The sequence below is a fragment of the Oncorhynchus mykiss genome, chromosome 1, assembly GCF_057628025.1.
Source record: "Oncorhynchus mykiss isolate SJ-2025 chromosome 1, ASM5762802v1, whole genome shotgun sequence".
Lineage (NCBI taxonomy): Eukaryota > Metazoa > Chordata > Actinopteri > Salmoniformes > Salmonidae > Oncorhynchus > Oncorhynchus mykiss.
Window position 1 is genome coordinate 75,258,885 of NC_143022.1, and position 13,556 is coordinate 75,272,440.

The 13,556-nt window shown below is 45.8% G+C and overlaps 2 protein-coding genes across 14 annotated transcripts in view; one reads left to right on the forward strand and one right to left on the reverse strand.

The window, feature by feature from the left end:
• Positions 1-6,100, forward strand: part of LOC110528701 (galactosylgalactosylxylosylprotein 3-beta-glucuronosyltransferase 2-like) — a 33,693-nt gene extending 27,593 nt beyond the window's left edge. Inside the window, exons 3-4 of the mRNA XM_021610836.3 lie at positions 1,282-1,430; positions 3,720-6,100. Coding sequence (XP_021466511.1) covers positions 1,282-1,430; positions 3,720-3,806 — 236 coding nt within the window. The 3' untranslated portion in view covers positions 3,807-6,100. The remainder of the gene's footprint in view (positions 1-1,281; positions 1,431-3,719) is intronic.
• smap1 (small ArfGAP 1) overlaps positions 5,880-13,556 on the reverse strand; it is a 59,726-nt gene continuing 52,049 nt past the window's right edge. For all 13 annotated transcript variants that reach the window (XM_036984688.2, XM_036984654.2, XM_036984664.2 and 10 more), the window contains 3 exons: positions 10,446-10,659; positions 8,519-8,850; positions 5,880-7,445 (listed from right to left, as the gene is read on the reverse strand). In XM_036984688.2, coding sequence (XP_036840583.2) covers positions 7,308-7,445; positions 8,519-8,850; positions 10,446-10,659 — 684 coding nt within the window. In that variant the 3' untranslated portion in view covers positions 5,880-7,307. The remainder of the gene's footprint in view (positions 7,446-8,518; positions 8,851-10,445; positions 10,660-13,556) is intronic.

The window sequence follows — 13,556 nt, forward strand, 5'->3', positions numbered from 1 at the left end:
AGTTCTGTATATCTCGTCCCACACACATGCGCCAACACGCAAAGCCCTGTCCGTCATTGTCTTGGAGTGGAGCTCTCACCTGAAGAGGATTTTGAGAGAGCAACATGAAAGTGTTTAGTGTTTACACCACAGCGAGTAAGTGGGGGGGGATGACTCATAATAATGGCTGGAACAGAGTAAATGGAATGGCATCAAACACCTGGAAACCATGTGTTTAATGTATTGGATACCATTCCACTCCAGTCATTACCACGAACCCATCCTCCCCAATTAAGATGCCACCAACCTCCTGTACATACACACAACAAGTAGGTCACATGGGGGAGAGGCGTTTGTCGTTTGTTTTAGAAACCAGGTTTGCTGTTCATTTGCGCGATATAAGATGAACGGGAGTTTTTTGTATAGTTTCTAACATGTACAGTACATACAGTACATAGAAACAGAACCATAAAGAAAGGGACAAGGAAAAGAAGCCAGGGAAGGAAGCTGGATGAAACTATTGAGACAGAAACTGCACTGACAGACAGGCATTGCTAACAGATGCACTAATCTTCATACCACCTTAGCTGCAGGTTAAGAGATGTCTATCTTATAATTGCTTTCATACCTATCTATCATACCTGGGGTACAGCTTCTGGGCTTTCACTGCAGTATCACTCACTGCTCAGTAATATGCCTGATAGGACTGACCCAATAGGAAGATCTCAGTGGACTAACTCAGACACACTGTGTGTATGTGTGTGTGTTAAACTGGCGACCTTCTTTGACTCCAAATGCAGGAAATACACAACACACACTGGCACACACACACAACCTCACAATCTCTCAGTGGAGTGGAAGGATACCCATGAGAGTAGAGTTATGGCCTAGAAAACAGAGTGCTAGGAACGTGGAGGGGCGAGTAAACGTAATATGCTATTCCATGCAGCCACCAGCACACCCCATACCCAGTGGTATTGCATATATTGTAACTGAGATAAGGAGAGTAATATGATATACTGTAGTGGGATCTTCCTGTGATACTGTCTGGCATTCTCAATGCATAGTCATGAACAGCAAACACACACACACACCCACGTGCACACACTCTGCCGCACAGTTGAGATATATCTGATCTCCGGTCAGTTGCACCATAGTTCGAGGTCATCAATGATCTGTATGTAGTTACTTCCAGGATGATTAATAAAGCAAGGAATTAATTGATCCCAAGATTGACATGTGATGTGTGAGACATAATCATCTGACCAGGCATATGAACCTCTTCCGCTTCCTTTTCTCCAGGTTTTGCAGTGAACCTCCAAGTGGTCCTGGGAAACCCACGGGCGTTGTTCAAGCGTAGGGGTTCCCAGCCTGGTATGCAGGAGTCTGACTTCCTGAAACAGATCACCAAGGTGGGGGAGCTGGAGCCCAAAGCCAACAACTGCACTAGGGTGAGTAGCCCATCATTGTGGCAACCTCTAACCCCATATCAGACCCCAAAGACTTGCTAATTGGTCAAAACAACAAGTTGGCATGACAGTGAGATTTTTTTTGTTTGTTTGTGATGAAGCACCATCTCCTAATATAGCATCTGTGTGTCCTCTCTTCATCAGTTAAGCTACCTCCCTCCTCTCTTGTACAGCTCATGACACTGTTAGTCATCATCATTATCAGCCCATTAGTTTAATGGGGCCACTGCAGGCTGATATTAATACATACCATTAGCAGGATGTGACATCATCAATTATCACCCACCACGGTCATATCGCCAGCAGTACGTGACATCATCACCAATAACAGCCCAGCACTGCAGTACCACAGAACGGTGCGCTCCGTTTTGGGGAAACGTGTCATTTTGTACAAACCATCATGCAACGTAGAAAACGTTGAACTGGACCCCAGGTAAAAGTTGCCTTTAGGCACAGATCTAGGGTCAGCTTACCTGCCCCACATGCTAACCTTAAAAGGGGAAATTCTCAATTGAAACAATAACAAAGTGTTTTCCCCACCCCTGTTTCAGTAAAAAGCTGAGGTAGAGGGCTGGAGAAATGGAACTACTCTCAAACTCATAGACACAGCTAACGAAGCATAATATAACATTGATAGTTTTAGCCATTTTTTTGAGACTATATGTACTTTGTTTACAAACATTGGAGTAAAACAAGCTTACATTCTGGGTTATGATGGGGTGTGACAGTTGAACTAAGCTCATGGAGCATTTCTAAGTTATATTCTTCAAGGATCAATGGGTAAATACCACTGGGCACAGACCTCAGTTCAGAATCTAGTTTTGATTCACATTTGGTTGAGTTGTCCACTAACGTGAATTCAATGTGGAATCAACAACAAATGTCACCATATCATTGGATTTAGGTTAAAAGCTGGGTAAAAAAAAAGAAAGACCAAATGCCGTTACGTTATTCATTTATGCAAATCCAATCAGTTTTCCACGTTGAGTCAACAACATCACATTTCTTTGTTTGGGTTGAAATGATGAGGAGACAACGTTGATTCAACCAGTTTTTGCCCAATGTGATGTCATTCATTTTTCAAGTCCAAATAGATGTAGCAACTGCGGATTGCTCCTTTAAGCATTAGGGAGGAAATACAAAACTTATCTAACTTCAACCTTGGAAAAACAAATGCTCAAACTGCTAAAAACTTGGAGTGAGTAGAGAGACAAGAGATGAGAAGGAAGAAGGGAGGGTTAAAGGAGAGGTGGAACAAGACAGAGGAGAGAAAGAAATAGACAGAGATAGGGAAGAACATTAGGCAGGAGAGAGAAAGATGAGAAAATATTTTAGACAGACAAAGGAGAATCCAATTTGGAAGGAGAGAGAGAGAGCAGACAGGAAATTTACTGCCATGGAGTCAGACTGTCTTTTAACTACTAGACACACTGGCACAGGGTGCTCTGCACACTCTGCCAACTCAGCACTTTCGGTGCCAATAGAGATTGGACTGCCTTTAACCCCCCCCCAAATCTCCCTCAACCTCTTCCATTTTATTACAGATGGGTTCTAACTAGATTCTACCTCAACCTCACATTTTTTTACAGATGGGTTCTAATTAGATTCTACCTCAACCTCGCATTTTATTACAGATGGGTTCTACCTAGATTCTACCTCACCCTCCCATTTTATTACAGATGGGTTCTAACTAGATTCTACCTCAACTGTTCCCATTTTATTACAGATGGGTTCTACCTTAGATTCTACCTCAAATCCGCACAACAGACCAGACTAGAATATTGTAGAATTTTCTGAGAGAATGAGAGGAGAAGAGGTGAAATAAGAGGGAAGGGATTTAGGAAAGGAACAATAGAATGAAACACAAACCTATGCCTGCTTCGCTGGCTGCAGCATTTGTCTCGTTAGATATGCAAAACGGCCCAATTATCAGCCCCGTGTGCAGGAAAGGACATGTTCCACCTGAGTGGAGCCGGGAATGGATGGCACTGCACACCAACCATCCATCACTGTGTATGTGTGTGAACACAAATTACTGGGTTGGAAATAGAAGTGAGGCACTTTCCATGTACTACAGTAAAAGGTAGAAGTCTATTCGGTCTGATCCACTCCCTCCCTTTCTGTCACAAAGAGCTTTTTCTTGAATATTTTAACAAAGGCACCATTCCATTTCATATAGTTGGCTCAGTGATATAGTGGAAGTTATGCATCTATCTGGTGTGTGCTCATCAGAGAACACACACACACTAACCCTCTCGCCCCCTCTCTCAGGTGTTGGTGTGGCACACTCGTACAGAGAAGGTGAATCTGGGCAACGAGCCCAGACATCGACAGGACAGTGTGGTTATCGAAGTCTAAGGGGTGGGATAACCAAGGAGGAATAAGCAAGCCCATTGGTCAGACAGACTGACTAATTTCTTGAACTACACTACTGACATCACCTTGCTTGACCATAACCTTGATATGGATTACACTATGATGGACAGGACTTTGGACCAATTGCACGGATGGGAACTGCTGCCTGAATGTTGTGAATGGCTCAATGAGATTCCGGACCTCAAAGGGGACCATAATGCACTGGGGTGACCATTGCTTTCCCAGGGGACTCTGCTCTCATACTGCAATGTGGCCCAGTCCCTTATAAAAAGTGATTCCTATGAAGTATGCAAGCTAAACAAGACCGTCTGTCTGTCTACATGTATGTGTGTATGTAAACTCAGCAAAAAAAACAAAATAAAAAAAATCATTCCTTTTTCAGGACCCTGTCTTTCAAAGATAATTAGTAAAAATCCAAATAACTTCACAGATATTCATTGTAGGGTTTAAACACTGTCCCATGCTTGTTCAATGAACCATAAACAATTAATGAACATGCACCTGTGGAACGGTCGTTAAGACACTAACAGCTTATAGACGGTAGGCAATTAAGGCCACAGTTATGAAAACTTAGGACACTAAAGAGGCCTTTCTACTGACTCTGAAAAACACCAAAAGAAAGATGCCCAGGATCCCTGCTCATCTGCGTGAACGGCATGGTGCAAGGAGGCATGAGGACTGCAGATGTGGCCAGGGCAATAAATTGCAATGTCCGCACTGTGAGATGCTGAAGACAGAGCTACAGGGAGACAGGACAGACAGCTGAACGTCCTCGCAGTGGCAGACCACGTGTAACAACACCTGCACAGGATCGGGTACATCCGAACATCACACCTGCGGGACAGGTACAGGATGGCAACAACAACTGCCAGAGTAACACCAGGAATGCACAATCCCTCCATCAGTGCTCAGACTGTCCGCAATAGGCTGAGAGGGGCTGGACTGAGGGCTGTATGCCTGTTGTAAAGCAGGTCCTCACCAGACATCACCGGCAACAACGTCGCCTATGGGCACAAACCCACCGTCGCTGGACCAGACAGGACTGGCAAAAAGTGCTCTTCACAGACGAGTCGTGGTTTTGTCTCACCAGGGGTGATGGTCGGATTCGCGTTTATTATCGAAGGAATGAGCTTTACACCGAGGCCTGTACTCTGGAGCAATTTGGAGGTGGAGAGTCCGTTATGGTCTGGGGCGGTGTGTCACAGCATCATCGGACTGAGCTTGTTGCAATCTCAATGCTGTGCATTACAGGGAAGACATCCTCCCCCTCATGTGGTACTCTTCCTGCAGGCTCATCCTGACATGACCCTCCAGCATGACAATGCCACCAGCCATACTGCTTGTTCTGTGCGTCATTTCCTGCAAGACAGGAATGTCAGTGTTCTGCCATGGCCAGCGAAGAGCCCGGATCTCAAGCCCATTGAGCACGTCTGGGACCTGTTTGATCCTAGGATGAGGGCTATTCCCCCCAGAAATGTCCGGGAACTTGCAGGTGCCTTGGTGGAAGAGTGGGGTAACATCTCACAGCAAGAACTGGCAAATCTGGTGCAGTCCATGAGGAGGAGATGCACTGCAGTACTTAATGCAGCTGGTGGCCACACCAGATACTGACTGTTACTTTTGACCCCCCCTCCCTTTGTTCAGGAACACATTATTCCATTTTTGTCAGTCACATGTCTGTGGAACTTGTTCAGTTTATGTCTCAGTTGTTGAATCTTATGTTCATACAAATATTTACACATGTTAAGTTTGCTGAAAATAAACACAGTTGACAGTGAGAGGATTTATTTTTTTGCTGAGTTTGTGTGTGTACCAGATCAACGAGTATGAAACTGAACAATATGTGAAGAACATGGGCCGTGATTAGTAGATCACCAGCTGGGTGTCGACTAACGATGGCCATTCGACATGCACAATCGTCGGGAAAGGAACAGAAAATCTCTTCCGATGGTCTGTGGTCAGCGGCCAACCTGCTACGGACGGCTAACATTCCGGTTGGTTTTCTCCTTCTCAAGTGTCTGTGGGTCTGTGACACACTGGACCACAGAGACAAACTCCAGGAGTACAACTTTTATTCCAAATGACCCTCTTGTAAAAGCAGGAAAAAGAAAAGAAAAAACAACTTTACAATAAAAGAGTCATTGGACAAAAATGGTCACAATAGTTCATGGCTATTCACTGTTTAATGCACGGAAATAACATTTCTCTCTGTACTAGGCACCAGAAAATGTAAACACCACTAGAAATAAACCTGGAGGACAAGCTGTGTGTATGAATTCTCTTGAGTGTGTGTTCTCTTGTTATTACATGGCAGGGACCCTGTATGTGGATAGCATCTCCAACTTAGAACTACACACAGAATGTCTGTGTTTGATCTATTGTTTGTTGATTCCTAGTGCACCACCTATTTCCCCCTGCAGTATTTCTTCACCTTCTTTCCCCACTATATAATCTATAAATTGACATAAAGCAGGATTAGACAGAGATTATGTCATCATAGAGGCCGGGAAGTAAGCAAACGTGATGTTAAGCCAACTGTTCCAATCCCTGACAGCTCCATTAGGCTCCCAATGTCAACACACTTCCTGAATCATCTGGAGCGTTATGTCATCACTGGCATCATCTCTTTCCTCTCGTATTCTGGTCCCCTCCCCCTCCACGTAAGCTCCCAGCCCCACCGACTGTCGTCCAGGTTTATTTGCCTCAAACTAATGCCCTATTCACACTAAATGGCCACCACGAACCATACTGTGCTGGCTCAGATATAGTCTTTTCACTGTCATTTCCAGCAACTATGGTGGATGCGTAACCAGGCCAAGCCCAGTACAGCTTGGCTTTGTAGTGTCAATCAGACAGAACTGTGCATCTTCTTGTTCTGCACACAACAAAACACCACAGTAAGATGGTAGAACACAACCTCACTGGGGGGGGGGGGGGGGGTCTATATCTCACACACATACAGTAATACAGTACTGGATCATACAATGTCTTGCTACAGGAGCTCTGAATGCCCAGAGGGGAGTACAATATAATATACACACATGATATTGATGGGTCACCAACATGTTATCCATATCTCTCCATTTAAATATCTATTTACTCACTATCGGTTCTGGTAATGATATATTATTATTAGACGCTTGTATTATTGGTCCAGCAGCTTTTCTCTTTCGCCAATATGTTTTTTTTTTTAAACAAAAGAAAAAAAGTCAAAAGAATAAGAAAGTAAAAGTCCCAAGTAAAGAAATGAACACACAGCTGCCAGTCTGTTTTCACCCCAGACTCCGCCCCCGCAGCACACAGAGGGAGAGAGGGGTCTCTAAAGGAATCATAAACGGGGAGGAGGGAGAACAGTGGAGCAGTCCATAGATTGCCCCATGTGCGTCGTTTCCTGTTTTGCAGTTGGTGAGTGAGGGTAGAGGAGGAGATTTGGGGTGACATGGTTGTTCTGCCTCCCTCTCCCACTCTCCCCCCTCCCCTCCCTCACTTCCACAGCTGGGTACTGAGGGTCTGGCCCGAGGGAGGACCCACCCCCCCACCCATGGGAGCACCTGGTTGAACAAAGCCGGGTGGCGCTGCCACACCACCACTCATGGCGATGCCCGATATCTGCTGGGTCATCTGAGAGAGATAAGAGATAGAGACATGGTGTGTGAGAGAGGCAGAGAAAGAGAGGAGGGAGGGGCAGAGAAAATAGAGACCGTTAAGAGGGTTGGACAAACCATTTAGACAATTCTAGAATGACAGCAACAACCAGCTTAAAGGGATACTTTGGGAGTTTGATAACGAGGCCCTTTATCTACTTTCCCCAGAGTTCGATGGCCTTGTGGATACCATTTTTATGTCTCTGTGTCCAGTATGAAGTCATTTAGAGGTAGCTCCGTGAGCCAATGCTAATTAGCATTAGCGCAATGACTGGAAATGGGTCCGCTATCAGATGACTGGAAATGTATGAGTAACGCTAGTTAGCAATTGCGCTAGTTAGCAACTTCCTTCAAACTGCACGCAGAGACATAAAATGGGATCCACAAGGTCATCGGACTCCGGGGAAGTCGATTTGAAAAAGATCCCAAAGTATCCCTTTAACGCAGCGGACATTATTTCCTTACTGCATGTGTAAAGGACCGGAGAGAGTACACCCTCCTCTCATCTCTTTAGTCCTCAGTCAGTCCATCTCCCTCCCATCCCCCCTTGCCCATTTCTCCTCTGCCTCTCAGGGTGTCCAGTCTTGGCTATCTAATCCATTAGAAATGCCCTTGCAGCAGTAGAATTATCGGCTTGTCTGAGATGTGTGTGTGTGTGTGTGTGTGTGTGTGTGTGTGTGTGTGTGTGTGTGTGTGTGTGTAGCCCAGACAAGCATAATGATTTGAGAGCACTTTTGAGTAGCCCCCCCCCCACCAACCATCCTTTCCAAACCCCACCCATAGGTTAAAAGCCCAACAGCACACCCTGAACCCATTACAGTACACACACGACCATATCATGTACTGCACCGAGGCAGAGTGTGTGTGTGTTTGATGTGTTGTCAGTGGGAGCACAGTGATTTATGATCTCTCATTAACCTCCTGCAGTCGTAAGGAAATGACAATGCTCACACACAAAGGTCGGGTAAAGCTACAGAGACACACACAGAGGGGGGAATGAGAAGAGAATTTCCCCCATGATCACCCACTGTGTGTGTGTGTGTGTATTACCTGGTTCACATTCCACTGGCCCTGCTGTTGTTGCTGCTGCTGCATGGCGGCGTACATCTGGGGAGTCCCCGCCCCCGCTGGCATAGCGCCGCCCGGAGGCCCCATCATGCCTTGCTGCATACCCATGTAACCGCCGTTGGGCATCGCCATACCGACCATCATGCCAGAGTTCTGCCCCATCATGGCTCCTCCTCCCTGGGGCATAACACCGCCCGTCATGGTTGTGGGTGGCATAGCTCCGCCCACTCCTGGGTAAGTCTGGAAGTTAGGCTGTCCGGAGGGCTGGCTGGGGAACTGCTGCATCGGAGGCTGGCCCATATACATAGCAGCAGCTGGAGTTGAGGACACACACACACACAGACAGAGAGAGAGAGAAAGCATTTGGGTCAACACTTAGTATCAGCAGAGGAAATACATTCTCAAGGTTACCTCCACTAGATTTCTCCTGCAGCAACGCTACATAAAGAAAAGGTTGGAAGTTTACATACACCTTAGCCAAATACATTTAAACCCAGTTTTTCACCATTTCTGACACTTAATCCAAGTAAAAAATCCATGTTTTAGGATCACCACTTTAATTTTAAGGTTGTGAAATGTCAGAATAATAGTAGAGAGAGTGATTTATTTCAGCTTTTATTTCTTTCATCACATTCCCAGTGGGTCAGAAGTTTACATACACTCAATTAGTATTTGGTAGCATTGCCTTGAAATTGTTTAACTTGGGTCAAATGTTTTGGGTAGCCTTCCACAAGCTTCCCACAATAAGTTGGGTGAATTTTGGCCCATTCCTCCTGACAGAACTGGTGTAACTGAGTCAGGTTTGTAGGCCTCCTTGCTCGCACACGCCTTTTCAGTTCTGCCCACACATTTTCTATAGGATTGAGGTCAGGGCTTTGTGATGGCCACTCCAATACCTTGACTCTGTTGTCCTTAAGCCATTTTGCAACAACTTTGGAAGTATGCTTGGGGTCATTGTCCATTTGGAAGACCCATTTGGACCAAGCTTTAACTTCCTGACTGATGTCTTGAGATGTTGCTTCAATATATCCACATTATTTTCCTCCCTCGTGATGCCATCTATTTTGTGAAGTGCACCAGTCCCTCCTGCAGCAAAGCACCCCCACAACATGATGCTGCCACCCCCGTGCTTCACGGTTGGGATGGTGTTCTTCGGGTTGCAAGCCTCCCCCTATTTCCTCCAAACATAATGATGGTCATTATCGCCAAACAGTTCTATTTTTGTTTCATCAGACCAGAGGACATTTCTCCAAAAAGTATGAGCTCTGTCCCCATGTGCAGTTGCAAACTGTAGTCTGGCTTTTTATGGCGGTTTTGGAACAGTGGCTTCTTCCTTGCTGAGCGGCCTTTCAGTTTATGTCGATATATAGGACTCGTTTTACTGTGGATATAGATACTTTTGTACCCGTTTCCTCCAGCATGTTCACAAGGTCCTTTGCTGTTGTTATGGGATTGATTTGCACTTTTCGTACCAAAGTACATTCATCTCTAGGCGTCTCCTTCCTGAGCGGTATGACGGCTGCGTGGTCCCATGGTGTTTATACTTGTGTACTATCGTTTGTATAGATGAACGTGGTACCTTCAGGCATTTGGAAATTGCTCCCAAGGATGAACCTGACTTGTGGAGGTCTACAATTGTTTTTCTGAGGTCTTGGCTGATTTCTTTAGATTTTCCCATGATGTCAAGCAGAGGCACTGAGTTTGAAGGTAGGCCTTGAAATACATCCACAGGTACACCTCCAATTGACTCAAATTATGTCAATTAGCCTATCAGAAGCTCCTAAAGCCATGACATAATTTTCTGGAATTTTCCAAGCTGTTTAAAGGCACAGTCAACTTAGTGTATGTAAACTTCCAATAACAACTGTATGTATGTATGTATGTATGTATGTACTGTATGTAGCACTACCTGGGGCAGCAGGCTGTGGGCTGACTGTGGTGTTGCTGTAGAGGGAGAGGATGGAGTCCTTGGAGAGGGGTTTCTTGGCCCCCTCCTCTGTCTTGGTGCTGCTACTGTTCTTCTCACTGAAGAGGTCCAGATTAGCCTGGGGGCCAGCAGCACCCCCCGATCCCCCCGCGGACGCCGCTACTGCTGGGGCGCCTGGGGCTGCACTGGAGACTGCCTGGAGGGACAGAACATAGGAACAGACAGAATGTGTGTGTGTGTGTGTGTTTGTGAGATAGATCTGTTGCCAAATTGATTTACTGAAGCCAACCTGCATGAGCAGAATGCACAACCACACATACATGCACGCATACACTCACAACGTAGAGGTAGTACGACTGACAGGCAGCACTTAAAAAGAGAGAGAGAGGGAGAGAGAGAAATAAAAGGAAGAGAAGAGGTGCTGTCACCTTAAGTGAGATGGATGATATGAATTAGACTGGTGCAGAAGAGAGAGATGAATAGAGCGAGAACGAGGCTGAGAAGACACACACACCCTTTATAAAAAAAAAAACTTTTAACCGTTGTCACGGCCCCCGTCATCGCATATACATGTTGAAAATGGCAGATTTGGTCATTGATAAGCGTTTAAATTGGAATGTGTTGGAGGTACAGCAACATGCTATACATGACGTCAGAGCTCAGACTCTGTGCTCCACCGCGCTGCCATGGCTTTGACTGACTGCATTTATAAACTTGAGCACCGCGCGTGACAATAAGTTACCCCCAATACCCTTACCCATTTGTTTTCGGAGTGAGGGAAATGCTGTAAACCGAGTGGGTGTGTTCAGAAAGATGAGAGGTTGAGGACTATAATAAATACCGCTTTGATGTCATACTGTCTGTTCACACTGCTATGCCTTATCTTGGCCAGGTCGCAGTTGCAAATGAGAACTTGTTCTCAACTAGCCTACCTGGTTAAATAAAGGTGAAATAAAATAAAAAAATAAAAATAAAAATACAAGCAATCCACACACCCACGAGTCCCAATGTGCACTTCACGTTTCCATATTTGAAAACTCATGTCATTTACAGTATCAACGTTTGCGATCGTTCTATTTGATCCAGTTACAAGGATGACATGTTACGTCCTGAACACTCTGAGCCTGTTGGTCGTATGGTGAAGAAAATTAGCCACGGAACACGTACATGAACGCACTCATGACTCCTCTCTATGTGCACCAAAAGGACAATCTGTCTGAAGTGCCTTTGGAAAGCCTGACACTGTCAGATTGTATTTTAGAACTCAAACAAGCCATCTTGGCAATAGAATACGCTTTCAAATAATGCCCACCTGACCCAGAATGATAGATAACGGTTTGGGTAAAAAAAACAGCAGTAATTGTGTGAAGGTGAGGATAAAGGGCTGTGTTCCAAACAAAATCATACAAGTGTGCCTGCTTCAGTTCCTCAGCGGAAAAGCTTGGAGAGCTAAACAAAAAAAAAAAAAAACACCTTATAGTTAAGGTCATTTCCTAGAGTAAAAAGGTACATTGAAAAGGTGTGTGGCCACCTTAGTTCTCTCACTCAAACCCTGCTAATGGCTTTTCTTATCAGGCACCTGCTCCAAAATGTCAATGAATAAGTGGATGGTGCTACTGAATGTATCCGGAGTATTTTCAGATTTCTTTATTGAACAAAAATGTTAAAATACTGTGAAAGGTACAGTACATGTAAAATGCACATCAAAGCAACAGTGTGATGTTTGGATTCGGTCTTGTGAACTGTGGTGTCCTCACCTTTGGTCTGATAATTAGAGGACAGGGGAAATGAGAGGCGCGATAGAGAGGAGGGAAGAAGGGAGAGAGGAGGGAGTCAGTTCATGAATAAGGCGAGACAGGAGGGAAGTTGCGCGATGACGGCATGTACACGCGCGCCACAGGAAGGGCTCTGTGTGTTGTGGCAAAAGGCTGCTTCTCCCCACCTCTCTGCCTGGGGAACGAGGGGGCAGGAGAAAAGAGGAGGGAACATACAAACAGACGAACTGAGTCCGAGACAGACAGACAGACACAGTGGTGAACAAACACACAAACGTGTACTATTCATGAGCATGACCTTTTAATGTCTGCGCACGCACACACACACACACACGCACGCACACACACAGTCAATTTACTAGGGCCGAGACAGATGAAGGTGACAGGCAGGCGGCTCTGGAACGTTGCAATATGTATCAGTGTGCTATAAATACCCAGGCATTTGCATGTTGCCCAAAAACTAGCGTTTTCCCAACGTTAGATGTGTGTTTCTGTCTGACTGCCTTCTGGATCAGTAGTGATATACGAGTAGGAGAGGGAGGGAGGGGTGTGTGCCTGTGTGTCTGGTCAATGTGGAGGGAATAAAGAAATGGTAGTGGAAGAAAATCAGCAGGGACATGTCCTTACAGTGGACACAGACAGGCACACAACACACACAGATGTGTGCATGGCTGGACTCCCACTCTCACACCAGTATCCATGTTACACTGCCCTCCGTTGATTCTCCACAAAGCTGTGAATTAGAAGTGGCATTTTCATTCAACAGCCTTTTCCCACCGTGTCAGTATTCATATACTTCTACATTCAGACCCACAAATACTTAGCAGTGTGTGTTCCAGCCTGCCCGAATCTGGCAGAACACACACACACTACCCCCCCTGATACACCATCTGTAGCTGACAATCCTACTGAGCAGAAGGTTGTGTGTGTATGTAACATGTCTGTATGTGTACGTGGGGGGGGGGTTATTTTACTGAACCCAGACCTGTCCAGGGAAGGGGGTGGGGGGTGGGGGGGTGGTGTGGGGGGGGGTAGTTTACTGAACACAGACCTGGCCAGGGAAGAGAGAGGTGTGGGGGGGGGGGGGGGGGTTATTTTACTGAACACAGGCCTGGCCAGAGAAGAGAGAGAGGGGGGGGGGTTATTTTACTGAACACAGATCTGGCCAGGGAAGAGAGAGGGGGGGGGGGGTGGGGGGGGGTTATTTTACTGGGGATACACTGGAGATAGAAGATCACACTAGAATCCTGGTTGATAGTGGAGGGAAAGCAGATCAACGCTGTCTAATGTATGGCTGTGTGTTTGTGGGTGTGTGTAC